This window comes from Vipera ursinii, assembly GCF_947247035.1.
Source record: "Vipera ursinii genome assembly, chromosome: 2".
In the NCBI taxonomy this organism is placed as follows: domain Eukaryota; kingdom Metazoa; phylum Chordata; class Lepidosauria; order Squamata; family Viperidae; genus Vipera; species Vipera ursinii.
Window position 1 is genome coordinate 135256642 of NC_139513.1, and position 13213 is coordinate 135269854.

Sequence of the window (13213 nt, forward strand, 5' to 3'; positions counted from 1 at the left end):
CAGATTCACTTAACTGTGTTAGTAGTAACTTAACTGCAGTGATTCTTGTGGCAAGAAAGATCATAAAATGGGGCAAAAATCACTTAACAACTGTCTTGGTTAGGAATGGAAATTTTGGGCTCAATTGTGGTGATAAGTCAAGGACTACCTGTACATGCACATCTTCTTCTGCCTGCAGACACCTAAGCTACAACCATGGCCTGGTTCTCTCCTGAGCTTTGTGCCTCCAATGGCTCCACAGACTTCTTTCCATACGTCAACCTCCTTCTTCTCAAAAACAGCTAATCTGGCCACCTCTCATTCCATGTGACCATCCCCAATTTTGATTTCCAGAAACAGAGCCCATACCCTATTATTCAAAGACAAAGTATGGACCTCAGTTCAGAAAAATTATATCCCTTTAGTATAGAAAAAACTATATAGACTTCACTTTAGACAAACTGCATCCCTGTATCTCTAGTTTAAAAAAACTACCCATAACTTTTAAACAACAAGCAAGGATAGGTGCTATAAGTAACAATTACATCTAGGATTAAATTAAGAAATGGGGACTAATTTCCCCTGTCTAAAAACACAAGAGATTTGAACACAAATAATAATTATATCTCTCTTTTTTTTAATCCCATTTATATCCCGCCCTTCTCCGAAGACTCAGGGCGGCTTACAATCTAAGAAGCACAAATCAATGTGCTTAGCAATTGCCTTCATTCTATGTATATGCCTGCTTATTAGGGCTTTCAGCCCCCCCCCCCAAGCGGCATTATTACAAAGTCAGCTTAATTGCCCCCAACAGTCTGGGTCCTCATTTTACCTACCTTGGAAGGATGGAAGGCTGAGTCAACCTTGAGCCTGGTGGGATGCGAACCTGCACTAATTGCAGGCAGCTGGTGTTACTTAAGGAGGCATTAGCCCACTGCTCCACCAAGGCTCTTTTATTTCCTTTCTAGTAGCAAATAACAAAAATTAATTTAAACTGCACATTTTATAAATCTCAGAAGGGACAATCTTGTATAGTAACACCTATTCATTATTTTACAGTAATTTTTATTAATATTTAAATGTATAGGAAATAGCACATTAAAGCAAGAATGGTCTTTAATAGTCAGACTTAGTCTTGCATTTAGTATCCATTTTTATTCCATTCTATTAACAATATTATTTCTAACAGACTACCTCCATCTGTGCAAATGTCAATAATTATAATGGGTAGAAAGAATAAGTTTGAGGAACAGCAGGAAGAGCTACTACAAAAACAGAGGTCAGATAAATGAAATCTGAGCTCGAAGCAGAACTGTAATCCAAGCAAGCATTTTAGACAAGACCCATAATTGGACAATTTTATTTCACTTGCAGATTAAATGCAGAATCATTTCTTAATGTTTAGAAATTCGAAGAAACAATTTAATGTTCATACCATGCCTACAGTCTTCATCTGCCTTTCCATAGTTTTTCTGTAAAAAAGAAAAAAGAATGGTTAGCCATAAATTTATAACTAATGGAGCTGTATTCTTTAAATAATTAAAATTATTTTCATCAGAAATTTTGATTTATTCAGAATTTCACAGCCTATAAACATAATCAGGAACCCAAGCTGTGACAGTTCCTATAGCAACCAAAATTCATTCAAAGCGAGAAAAATAATCCAAGTAGCTTCTTTCTTTACAGATGTGAAGAGAAGGTTAAAAACTATCTATATCTTGTCAATCTGCCATGGTTGCCAAAAAAAGAAGATATGAAGCTGTGAGGCCAGCATTTTCTTTACAAGCCTTCTTGGGTGACTGTAACTCAGAGTTTCATACATTAAAATTATTATTATTATTATTATTATTATTATTATTATTATTATTATTATTATTATTATTATTATTATTATTATTATTATTATTAATTTAATTTGTATACCGCCCTTCTCCCGAAGGACTCAGGGCGAACAGGGCAATACATAAAAACAAGATACAAAAATTAAAATTATTAAAAAGTAATTAAACAACAATGCCCGTAATAAATTAATACAGATTAAAAGTTAAGATCAATTTATAAAATCCAACCCCGTCCCATCAGGCCAGGCCAGCTTGTTCAAAAAGATGGGTTTTAAGATCACGCCGGAAGGAGCAGAGATCGGGCGCCATCCGGAGCTCGACCGGAAGATGGTTCCATAGATCCGGCGCACCCACAGAGAACGCCCTCCCCCTGGGGGCCACCAGTCGGCATTCTTTGACTGGTGGCACCCTGAGGAGGCCCTCTCTGTGGGAGCGTACTGGGCGGAGGGAAGTTGACGCCGGCCGCAGGTACTCCCCAAGGTATTCCGGAAGGGTAAGATCAAAGAGTTCCCCTTAATGAAAAAATGACATTTTCTAATTCTTCAGATCTCCAGCTGAAGATGAGCTTCAGAGTAGGCCCATTGAAATTGCAGGTGAACCAAAAGTAAGACAATTCAGCTACCAAAAGGACACCAACAAGGAAACAATGGAAGGCAAAGAAGATCTGGGAGTGACACAATGACATCACATGGAAGTGCCCAAACTTAGGTATAGCCAGATATCCAGCATCAAAACTGATACATAAAATCTACACGAGGAATTTTTCATTGAAATGCATTTTTCTAAAAATGTATTTTTCTACAGTTTTCATCTTTTCAATTTAAATACTTATAAGTACCACCAGTAAAAAAAAAAAGTGAGAATGTCACAAATCAAAGATCCAGTTTATTTGATCTGTGGGTTGTCTTTCTACTCAGAAGCCACACAAGGCAAACACTGAGACAAATAAAATCTATACAATTGGTATTTGAGAGCTATTTTACATTCATATTGGTCAGCAGGTAATTTATAAAATATCTCTTACTTTAAATAACAACTTAAATGTTATTTTGTTGAAAAGCTCTCCAGTAACTTTCATACTCTTAAAATCTTTCCACTTATTACCCTCATTGCTTTAATCTTAAGGCAGACCAAATCTCAAAAAGTATTCAGGGCAAACCACGTTTGAAAATCCACTCTGTATCAGAACTATTACCACAATCCAGTAACTTTCAAGACTTCCACTGGATACCCTTGCTGTTTTGTTTCCCCATCATCTCTCCTTAAAAAAACTACCCTACAGTGTGTTGTGATTCAGGGTCAGCCTGTGGGTTCGGCAGTTGGGTCGGACGACTCAGAGGAGGAGGGGGGTGTTGAAGAGCTTGCTGAGGGGGTTGGAGAGCTTGCTGATGAGAGCCCTCAGCCAGGCCCCTCCCACCTGGTCACGACGGAGACCCAGCTGTGTGAGCCTGACAGCGTGGATGAAGATGACCCACAGCTGGCCCTGTTCAAGGACGCCCGACGCAGTCAATCAGGAGTAAACAGAGGAAGGCAATGGGGCACCTCGGAAGGAGGCAAAGAGAAGCCACGCCCTGAACTGTATAAAAGGGGAATGCGTGGGAGGGTTGGTTTGCGGAAGGCAACCGCTTGAATAGCTCCTGTTTCATGGTTCGTGTCTTGTTTGCTTTTGTATCCATAAATTTGGTAGGCTTAGTTCCAGCCTCTTGCCTTCTTGTAAAGGCCTTTTCTGCAGGGCCGGTAGCAGGCTGGTACAGAACACAGTGACTGAATCATTCATTTATTTCCTCCCATACCAACTTCCTCTGTCAATGTCATTCTTCTATCTTTAGAACCTCGCATATTACATTTTATCTCATATGGAAGAAAGCAATATATAAGGGAGCGACACTTATGAAACCTACAGACACAGGAAACAAGACTGGCAACCACTACAGTTATATAGCTGAGCAGATCAAACACATGAATACACCAAGAAATGTTTGCTGCAAGCAGCTTAAGAGTGTGGTGTCAATAAATGCTTTAATTTCAATTCCTGCTTGCACAGCCACACCAAAGTACTCCACTTGATTCTGTCGGAAGCATCGCACTCACTACTTGTAAAGAAGAAGCAGTTCTACCGAGAAGACTTTCAGCTTTGATGCGGTTGATTTCAGCCTGACGTGCTTCTGAGGAGTGAGTGGGGAGGATATTGGCAGAGAGAAAACGTGGGCTTCCGCACAGTGCTTCACCACCACTTTGTATTCCTGCTGTTTGGGTGATTCACATGCTTGGTCACATGACTGCTCTGATCTTCTGTCTGCCATGACTCAGCGACAGAAATCCTAATATGAATCAGGAGCACTTCACATGCAGGATAGCTTTAACACCCACATTCCTGCATACACATGTATCTGGCTCCACAGTTTTGCACGTTAAGTAATTTCCTGTTTTCATCTTCAGCAAAATCCTCTCCCAATATATTTCCTCAATCCACTGCAGTAATACTCATTTTAGGGAAAGTAAGTTACCTTCTTCTTCTTTTACTGCAATAGAAGATGCTATTAGAATCCACATTAGATGCAACAATTCAAAAACACAATCGCTTTTATGTAACTGTTTTCTCCATCTTCCTCATACCCTTGTGAAATTTGATTGAGCACACTGTAATCCACCACTTTGCAATGATCTGATTGCGAAATCTGTTGAGATTGTTGTTGAAGACAGTCGACAATATATAGCTAATGCCTAATATGTTATATGCCAGCTTTAATTCAGTGAAATCCTACATACTGCTCACCAAGGAGAGCTAAGGAACTGTTGCTAGGAGCATTCATGTCACTAACATCTTCATTACTAATTAGGGCTTCTGGGAATTTTGAAACAAGACACCCTGCAGTGATAGCCGATGGTAGAAGTAGGGGAAAAGTCATCTGGACTAGAACAGAAAAGAACTGGGGCACAGAAATGAATTAATAATACTGCTTGATATTATTAAGCAATGTCAGTAAAGCCAGGGAGTTTCACACCTTTTAAGCACGTTACCCTTCTCTGAATAAACAATACCTTACACTTTCAAAATACATTGTTGGTGAAGTTAAACGCTTCTGTTGATGTGTTTATTAAACAATTAAATTAAATAAATGTTAAGCTTATGCACTGAATATAGCTCCTTTTGGCTATTCTGAAAAGGTAGTGCAATAAATATAAATATCATCAGAAATATTTTATCCTCATTCTAGCAATGTATCAGAAACTGAAATAGGTACACAAGAAAGAAAGAAAGAAAGAAAGAAAGAAAGAAAGAAAGAAAGAAAGAATGCTTTTCATTCAGTCATGTTTAAAAGCTGGTTTTTAATAATTAATTAATAATAATTATAAATTTTTAAAAATAATCAATTAACCTAGCCATTAAACTTGCGTAAGAACAGGGTGTGTGCTTTCAAGAATAGTTGATGGCTTTTAGTGAATACTGGCATGTCATCCACAATGTTGTGGCACGTCACTTTTTGCACACCTGTCATAGGTTTGCCATCAATGATCTAGACCAGGGGTCTTCAAACTTGGCAACTTTAAGACTTGTGGACTTCAACTCCCAGAATTCCTCAGCCAGCCCCTGGTCTTAAAGTTGCCAAGTTTGAAGACCCCAAGTTTGAAGACCTTGATTCTTACGTGACTCTTATGAGCAACTGGTGTTTTGAGCCTCTGGTGTTGTTCCCAATGCCCTTTTGAGCTGTGCTTATCTACTGGCCCATATGGCTCTGTAGCTTGGCAGCTATGATGCTTGGGAGTCAGGTTTACTGGCCCGTAGTTTGATGCTGCTGTTCCCTGATGGGATCTTTCATGATCAGCACTGTCCTTCTTTGTGTTAGCCGGTCTAGATGGGAGCCTGCTGCTATAGCAGCTAATTCATCTGCTCTGCTAGGAGTTCATTCACTGCTGCTAGCTTCTTTAGTCAATAGTTGTGGATCATGTCCAGCCCAAGCACTTTCTGGCTCTTCAGGTTCATGACTTGCTATTGGATGTTTATTGCTCTGATGGTGACTGGTTCCTGTTCCAGGAGATTGCTGTGGTCTGCTCTCAGTTCCTGCAGCCACTTTGCATTGGTGTTATGTATCTTCCTTTTTCTCCTGTATGTTTTTCTAGTACTGTTCAGTTTCTGCTGTGGCGACTCTGCTGTCACTGTGTAGTTGCACTGCAGTTGGGTTCTTTGGTGAATAGGGCATTTATCTTCTTGAGCTCTGCTTCTCTAGTGTATCACCTTAGCCTAGTAGCCAGTGCCATGAACCTTTATTTAGTAGCCTCCAGGGCTTCAGATGGAGTCAAGCCCTTATATTTTTCTAGTAGCCAAGTTGTATCAATCTCCATTTCTTTCTATAGTATCATCATCTAACTTCTCTTCGAGTCACCTTGATCTTAGCCTCCAAATTCATTTTCCATGGGTGGCGATGGGTGGGTGGTATGTATTGATATTTTTCTTGATTGTGTAGCCAAGAATCTTCAGGATTACAGAGACTGTAGCATATACTAGTTCATTGGTTTGAGTTATTGTGGTAATAGGGATTGTCCTGAGGGGTCCATTGGAATCTTCTAGCATACTATCAGATAGCATTGCCATTAAACCTTGGTAACTAGTCTCAAGGTTGACTGTAGCTAGTTTATCTACAATCTTATGGCTCATATCAGCTGCTGCACTCTGTAATGCGAGGGGATGGCAATGACATTCCAGCTTCAGATGTTGGCTGTACTTCCACTTGTTCCTTCAGAACCTCAGTCTAGGATGCAATGTGTAGTCGGTCTATCTCCAATTGTGAAAACACCTTCTTTCCTATGTTAAAGCATTGGTTTCTCAACATATCTATCCATAGTTCCCTCATATTTTTCACATATTCCCTCTCATTAGGTCTACCGTTGTAGTAATGTTCAATCAATTTCAGGTTATCTTATTTCATATGTACAGTTTCTTCCAGTAGCCTACTTATCCTTGCTTATCTCACATAGACTTTGTTAATCTGGGAGACATCCAAGTGGCATGATGCTCTTAGTTTGTGTCACTCTCGTATTCAAGGTAGACATGTGAAGCATTATGGGATCTGTGTCCAAAGACCCCTACTGGTAAGATAGTTACCACCCTGGATTCAAACTCCAGCCTTTCATATCAAAGGGTGGTGCTCTAAGCATTATACTCTCTAGCCATTCACATATTTATGGAATTAATGTAGAGCATTATAGATTTCTCTGTTTATGAAGAAATATGAAAGAATTAGAGACAGAAACAAGAGTGGTATGAAGTTCCAAATGTGAGAAAGACAATTTTGGGGTAACTTCAGGAAGAGATGCTGTAAAGTTTTTAGTTTCAAAAAATATTTTTAAAACAGATACGCTGTCAGCAGAATGAATGGAAAGTGGATGTAAGAAAAGAGGAAACTGGAACAGAGCAAAAATAGTTATTACAATGGACTGTCACAGAAATATGTGAAATAACAAAAAATGAAAGTTGTAGAAGAGGCAAAATTCGGGGCAGAGTCAAGAGAGGAATCAGTCTGGAGTTTTACATTCCCACAAGAGATCCAAGTCCAGCCCTCCCTTAAATTCTGTTAATTCTTATCTAGGGACAAAGAATCAGGATCCCATGTTAAGTTCTACTTACCGTATATACTTGAGTATAAGCCGAATTTTTCAGCCCACTTTTTGGGCTGAAAAATTCCACTTCGGCTTATACTCCAGTCAACAAAAAAAACTTACCGAGGACTTGTGCGCGGCCGAGGCTTTGGTGCTTCCGGGATTGCACGCACCTCTCCCAAGCAGCCGCCGTCCGGAGACCTGCCGAAGTTTGGGGAGGTTTGGGGACGTGCGCGCGCACCTCCCCAAACCTCCCCAAACGTCGGCAGGTCTCCGGATCTCCGTGCCTTGCCTGCCTGCTTCTTTCCGCTGCGGAAAGAAGCAGGCAGGCAGGTCACGGAGATCCGGAGACCTGCTGACGTTTGGGGAGGTTTGGGGAGGTGCCCAAACCTCCCCAAACGTCAGCAGGTCTCCGGATCTCCTCCCCAAACCTCCCCAAACGTCGGCAGGTCTCCGGATCTCCGTGCCTTGCCTGCCTGCTTCTTTCCGCTGCGGAACAAAGCAGCCTGAACGAAGCAGGCTGCTTCTTTCCACTGCGGAAAGAAGCAGCCTGCCTGCTTCTTTCCGCTGCGGAACGAAGCAGCCTGAACGAAGCAGGCTGCTTCTTTCCACTGCGGAAAGAAGCAGCCTTCTTTCCGCAGCGGAAAGAAGCAGCCTGCCTGCTTCTTTCCGCAGCGGAAAGAAGCAGCCTGCCTGCTTCTTTCCGCTGCGGAACGAAGCAGCCTGCCTGCTTCTTTCCGCTGCGGAACGAAGCAGCCTGAATGAAGCAGGCTGCTTCTTTCCACTGCGGAAAGAAGCAGCCTTCTTTCCGCAGCGGAAAGAAGCAGCCTGCCTGCTTCTTTCCGCTGCGGAACGAAGCAGCCTGCCTGCTTCTTTCCGCTGCGGAACGAAGCAGCCTGAACGAAGCAGGCTGCTTCTTTCCACTGCGGAAAGAAGCAGCCTTCTTTCCGCAGCGGAAAGAAGCAGCCTGCCTGCTTCTTTCCGCTGCGGAACGAAGCAGCCTGAACGAAGCAGGCTGCTTCTTTCCGCTGCGGAAAGAAGCAGCCTGCCTGCTTCTTTCCGCTGCGGAACGAAGCAGCCTGCCTGCTTCTTTCCGCTGCGGAACGAAGCAGCCTGCCTGCTTCTTTCCGCTGCGGAACGAAGCAGCCTGAACGAAGCAGGCTGCTTCTTTCCACTGCGGAAAGAAGCAGCCTTCTTTCCGCAGCGGAAAGAAGCAGCCTGCCTGCTTCTTTCCGCTGCGGAACGAAGCAGCCTGAACGAAGCAGGCTGCTTCTTTCCGCTGCGGAACGAAGCAGCCTGCCTGCTTCTTTCCGCTGCGGAACGAAGCAGCCGGCGGCGGAGGCTTGCAGAACGGCGGATCGGCTTATACTCAAGTCACCAACTTTTTCCAGTTTTGGGGGGGTGAAATTGGGGGTCTCGGCTTATACTCGAGTCGGCTTATACTCAAGTATATACGGTAAGCTGATTTATTGCTCATGCCTGATTCTTTGTCCCTGTCAAAAATATGAAAAAAGATGCTTGGTGACATGATGAAGTAAAAGGGCTATAAGAAAATGGTGTAAACATGAGAATGAAAGAAATATATTTTATAATATGTATAAAGCATTGTTGCAAAGAATTTAATCAAAGGAATCAAGGAATAATGAAAATATAAACAAGGATCCTTCAACAGAATGAATAGAATTAAAATACCCATGATGAAATGATTTGGGATGAAACTGAAGTGAAGGAATGCTAAAAGGAGTAGCTTAGATTGAAACCTGTATGGGGAGGACAGTGATATACCAAAGAGTGAAACTAAAACAAACTATAAATGTTACTATGCCAAAAAAATTATAAATGCTATGAGGATGCTGAAGAAATACATGATGTAATGGAACTAATGTTAGAACTGGATCTTATTTATGGAACAACTGTGCACCTTGTTTAGTATGTATAAGAAAGCAGCATCGGAGTCTGATTGGAAGAATGACATTACTGTTCTCCTACACAAAGAAAAAAGTACCAAGAAAAACTGCAAAAACTAACTAAGTTTTTTTCTGGGAATGTCAGCAAAGTTCTGACTGAAATGGAACACAATGTGACAATTAACAATATTTTGGAAGAGTAGTGTAGATTTATGCTGGGCATTGAGCGTGCAAACAAAAATGTTCTTCAGCAAGTCTTTGAGAAATATATGAATGTAAGAAAAGAAATATTGTATACATTTATTAGGTTAGATAAAGCTTATGATAAAATGGACACGCCTGAATTATGGAATATTTTATACTAAGGAGTTAAAATTTGATTGCTGGATGTGATGAAAGGAGCATGCATGTATATAACTGGAAGGTTTAGTGAATTGTTCAATATTCAGCAAAAAGTTAAGGTTGTGCACTATCTATAATGTTTTTATAGATTAATTTAGAAAGAATCCTGTGGTGATGTCAGAGGTCGGTTCATTGGGGACAAGGATGTATGCATGGTCTTGTATAGAGATGATGATGCATTCTCTGAGAATGAATGATCTGCACCACTGCCTTGGTGGAGCAGTGGGCTAATGCCTCCTTAAGTAACACCAGCTGCCTGCAATTAGTGCAGGTTCGCATCCCACCAGGCTCAAGGTTGACTCAGCCTTCCATCCTTCCGAGGTAGGTAAAATGAGGACCCAGATTGTTGGGGGCAATAAGCTGACTTTGTAATAATGCCGCTTGGGGTGTGTGTGAAAGCCCTAACAAGCAGGCATATACATAGAATGAAGGCTACTGCTAAGCTTGTAAGCTGCCCTGAGTCTTCGGAGAAGGGCGGGATATAAATGGAATAAAAATAAAATAAAAAATAAATAAGCCAGACAGATTATATGATGGAACAAAAGAAAGGGAGACTGAAAATATCATGGTTAGATAGAGGTAATGAGATCCTGAAAAATACAGAGGTGATATAATTTAAGCAACATAAGTCAACATATGAAGCCCTGTAATAGAAGCAAGGACAATTTTTAAGGACAGGAAAGTAATGATATATATAATGAAAGGTGCTGTATAAACTATTTTTATTTTCTTTTTTTCACACTCTTAATTTTTTTGGCTTACTACTAATTTTCCTGCATAACAACAATTGCCTATTCAATATTCATTAATATCTGCCAACTTATTGTCTCTTTGACTGACCCATAATTCATGAAGAAAGGTTATGTTGAAAAAAGCATGACTTTCACTGAAATGTTTGGTCCACCCAAACAATGCCCCTGAATAGTTTTAACTATAAACTTAAAAGCAATACCAGTGTTTCCACAGTAAATTAGAAATGTCTTTGAAAGAACCACAATGAGATTAGCAATTAATGTTCTGAAGGATTCCCATTTAAATGCCATATGTTAAGCCACTCTTGAACTAAAAGAAAAGCATTCACATCTGCTCATTATTTTGTAGTTCCAAACACTCTTCCTCTACTTTGATCACTTTCTCTGAAGTTCTTGACTCTTTTGATGTGTTTGTTCCTAATAGAGGACAGAACTCTGCAAACTGATACTGGATGCCCATTGTGCCAATGGAAAGATCCTTGGTGTCTGCTGGACTCCATATTCATTTGGTTATTTTTCTTTCAAAATTAAACACAAGCATATTCAAAAACAAAGTACTATTTCTGACATCACCTTCGTTTAAAAATAGAGGCTTCATAGTAATAAAAATGGGAAAGCCCTAGTGCTTTATTCAAAACTATGCTCAATTATGCTGAGAAAAAACAACGGCCAGCTAATGAATACAGAGCATTATGGAGGTACAGAGTCGTGGATGAGAGAAGTCTCACCATTTTCCTTCCGGCAAGGTAGCAACCTTTCTGTCAGCGTTCCATGAAATACTTTCTCAAAAATGGAAACTTCAGTATAGATCAGTTTATTCATTATCCACCCTGCTTGTCTGTTTCATATGAACAGGCAATAGAGTGGGTAAAAATTACAAACAGATATATAGCACAGGGAGAAAAAAAAATGCAGTGCTTTTTTGTAGTTCCAGAACATCCTAATGTGTTTGGAGTTAAAAATGTGAGCTCTCTTACGCATTTTATAGTGGCCTGTTAAGTAGCAAAATGATTTTTTATGTATGGATTTTTAACTTTTAAAACTCTGGAACTCCTATCTCAAAATGGACCCTGGCCACACTTAAATTGGAAGCGTGATAGCCAATATGTCATACGTAAAAACTGATATGGCCCTTCAGCTAAAGTTGTATACCTGTCACAATAAATAAGGAGGAAAAATATCCCCTAGGTCCACTGCAATCTTTGAACAACTATATGTCATGTTAGAAAAAAACATTGTAAATTAAACTCAGCAGGTTTCAACGGCTCATGTTTTAAGTTGGCATTATATATGTTTGTTTCACATGTCAAAAGAAAGGACTGTATATGGGAGGGATTAGATTTTTTTTTGTCCTTTGTGGTCTTATGTTACACTAGATATAATAAAGTTTATCTAATACTAAGCTATGCACAATTAATGATGAGACACAACAGTTGAGATGGGGTGTACCATGGGAAGGCACTTTATTGGAAAAAACAGAGACTACGGTGGATTCATATACAGATACTTTTATATTATTGTATTGCATAATTTAATCCATTTCTGTAGGATAACTAGGGAAAAACAGAACCACTGAAGAAGTTACAAACCACCAGGCCGAACAAACTCTATCAAATCAGAAGTGGCAATCTATAGAGACCGTAACACTATCTTAAGGTGTGACATGCAATAAATAGGCAACAATTTGTAATAACTGCAGATGCTTCTGTTATTCCTAGGTTTCTTATTTTTGCTGCAGGTCTCCATTAGGAAAGTACAAAAACGCAAAGAAGACAGGCTACAAAAGTTAAGACACTGAATATGATCTGCAGCCATGATTGCCAGAAAATTCAACTGCCTGCATACCAAGGTTGGAAGATCAAGAGTCAACATGGTCGAATGTGTCTATTCCAATGAACCAGATGCCTACAATGGCAACAAAAGACAGACGAGGCAACATCTCCTATTTTATCCTTTTTCTTCAAAACAGACTTTTGCTAAGCCCAGCGCGTAAAGCATTGGAATGTGTTCAGCGGTTAATGGATATGAGAATATTATTGCCTTTAACGGAAAATAGTAGGGAAAGTGCTTAAAAGAACTAATAAAAAAAAAGCAAGCGCAGGAAATAGTTTCTATTATTCCACAGGAGTCACAGTGTGTTCTGGGAATGGAAGCTGTCATTGACTGAAGATGAAGAGGTGCATAAACAAAGAAGCATCTAGCTCACTGATACTAATATAAATATTACCTGTTCTTCCCATATAAGAAGCTGTGAAAGAATAAGTTCACAGATAGGTAAATGGCTCGGAAATAATCCAAATTTAGTTCTGTATAAGAAAGTGTGTATTGATTACATAAGTCTACAAGTTGTGAAGAAGCCCATTATCATGACCTGCTATGACAGACATGTCAAACACAAGGCCCGGGGGCCGGATGCGGCCCGCGAAGTGGTTTCATGTGGCCCGCGAAGCCATCCTGGAAAGAGTGAGGGAACGGCCCCCACTGCCTTGGCCCTGGCCAGAGACCCTCCTCCTGCCAGAGACCCTCAGATCTGTCCCACTCCTGCCCAGGCCCCATAGGCACCCTTGATGCGAACGATGTAGAGCTGGCCACGCCCACCCAGTAGGCCATACGCACTCTAGCCACGCCCACTCAGTAGGCCACGCCCACTCTGGCCACACCCACCCGGCTCCCTGAGGGCAACCGCAGTGCTGATGCGGCCCTCCATGAAATTGAGTTTGACACCCCTGTGCTA

The 13213-nt window shown here is 40.8% G+C and overlaps 1 protein-coding gene across 7 annotated transcripts in view; it reads right to left on the reverse strand.

Moving 5' to 3' along the window:
- HELZ (helicase with zinc finger) overlaps nt 1-13213 on the reverse strand; it is a 180531-nt gene that overhangs the window by 144328 nt on the left and 22990 nt on the right. For all 7 annotated transcript variants that reach the window (XM_083355431.1, XM_083355429.1, XM_083355430.1 and 4 more), the window contains one exon: nt 1415-1451. Coding sequence is in view for 3 of the 7 variants with exons in the window: in XM_083355426.1 (XP_083211552.1) it covers nt 1415-1451 (37 nt within the window). In the remaining 4 variants the exon portion in view is untranslated. The remainder of the gene's footprint in view (nt 1-1414; nt 1452-13213) is intronic.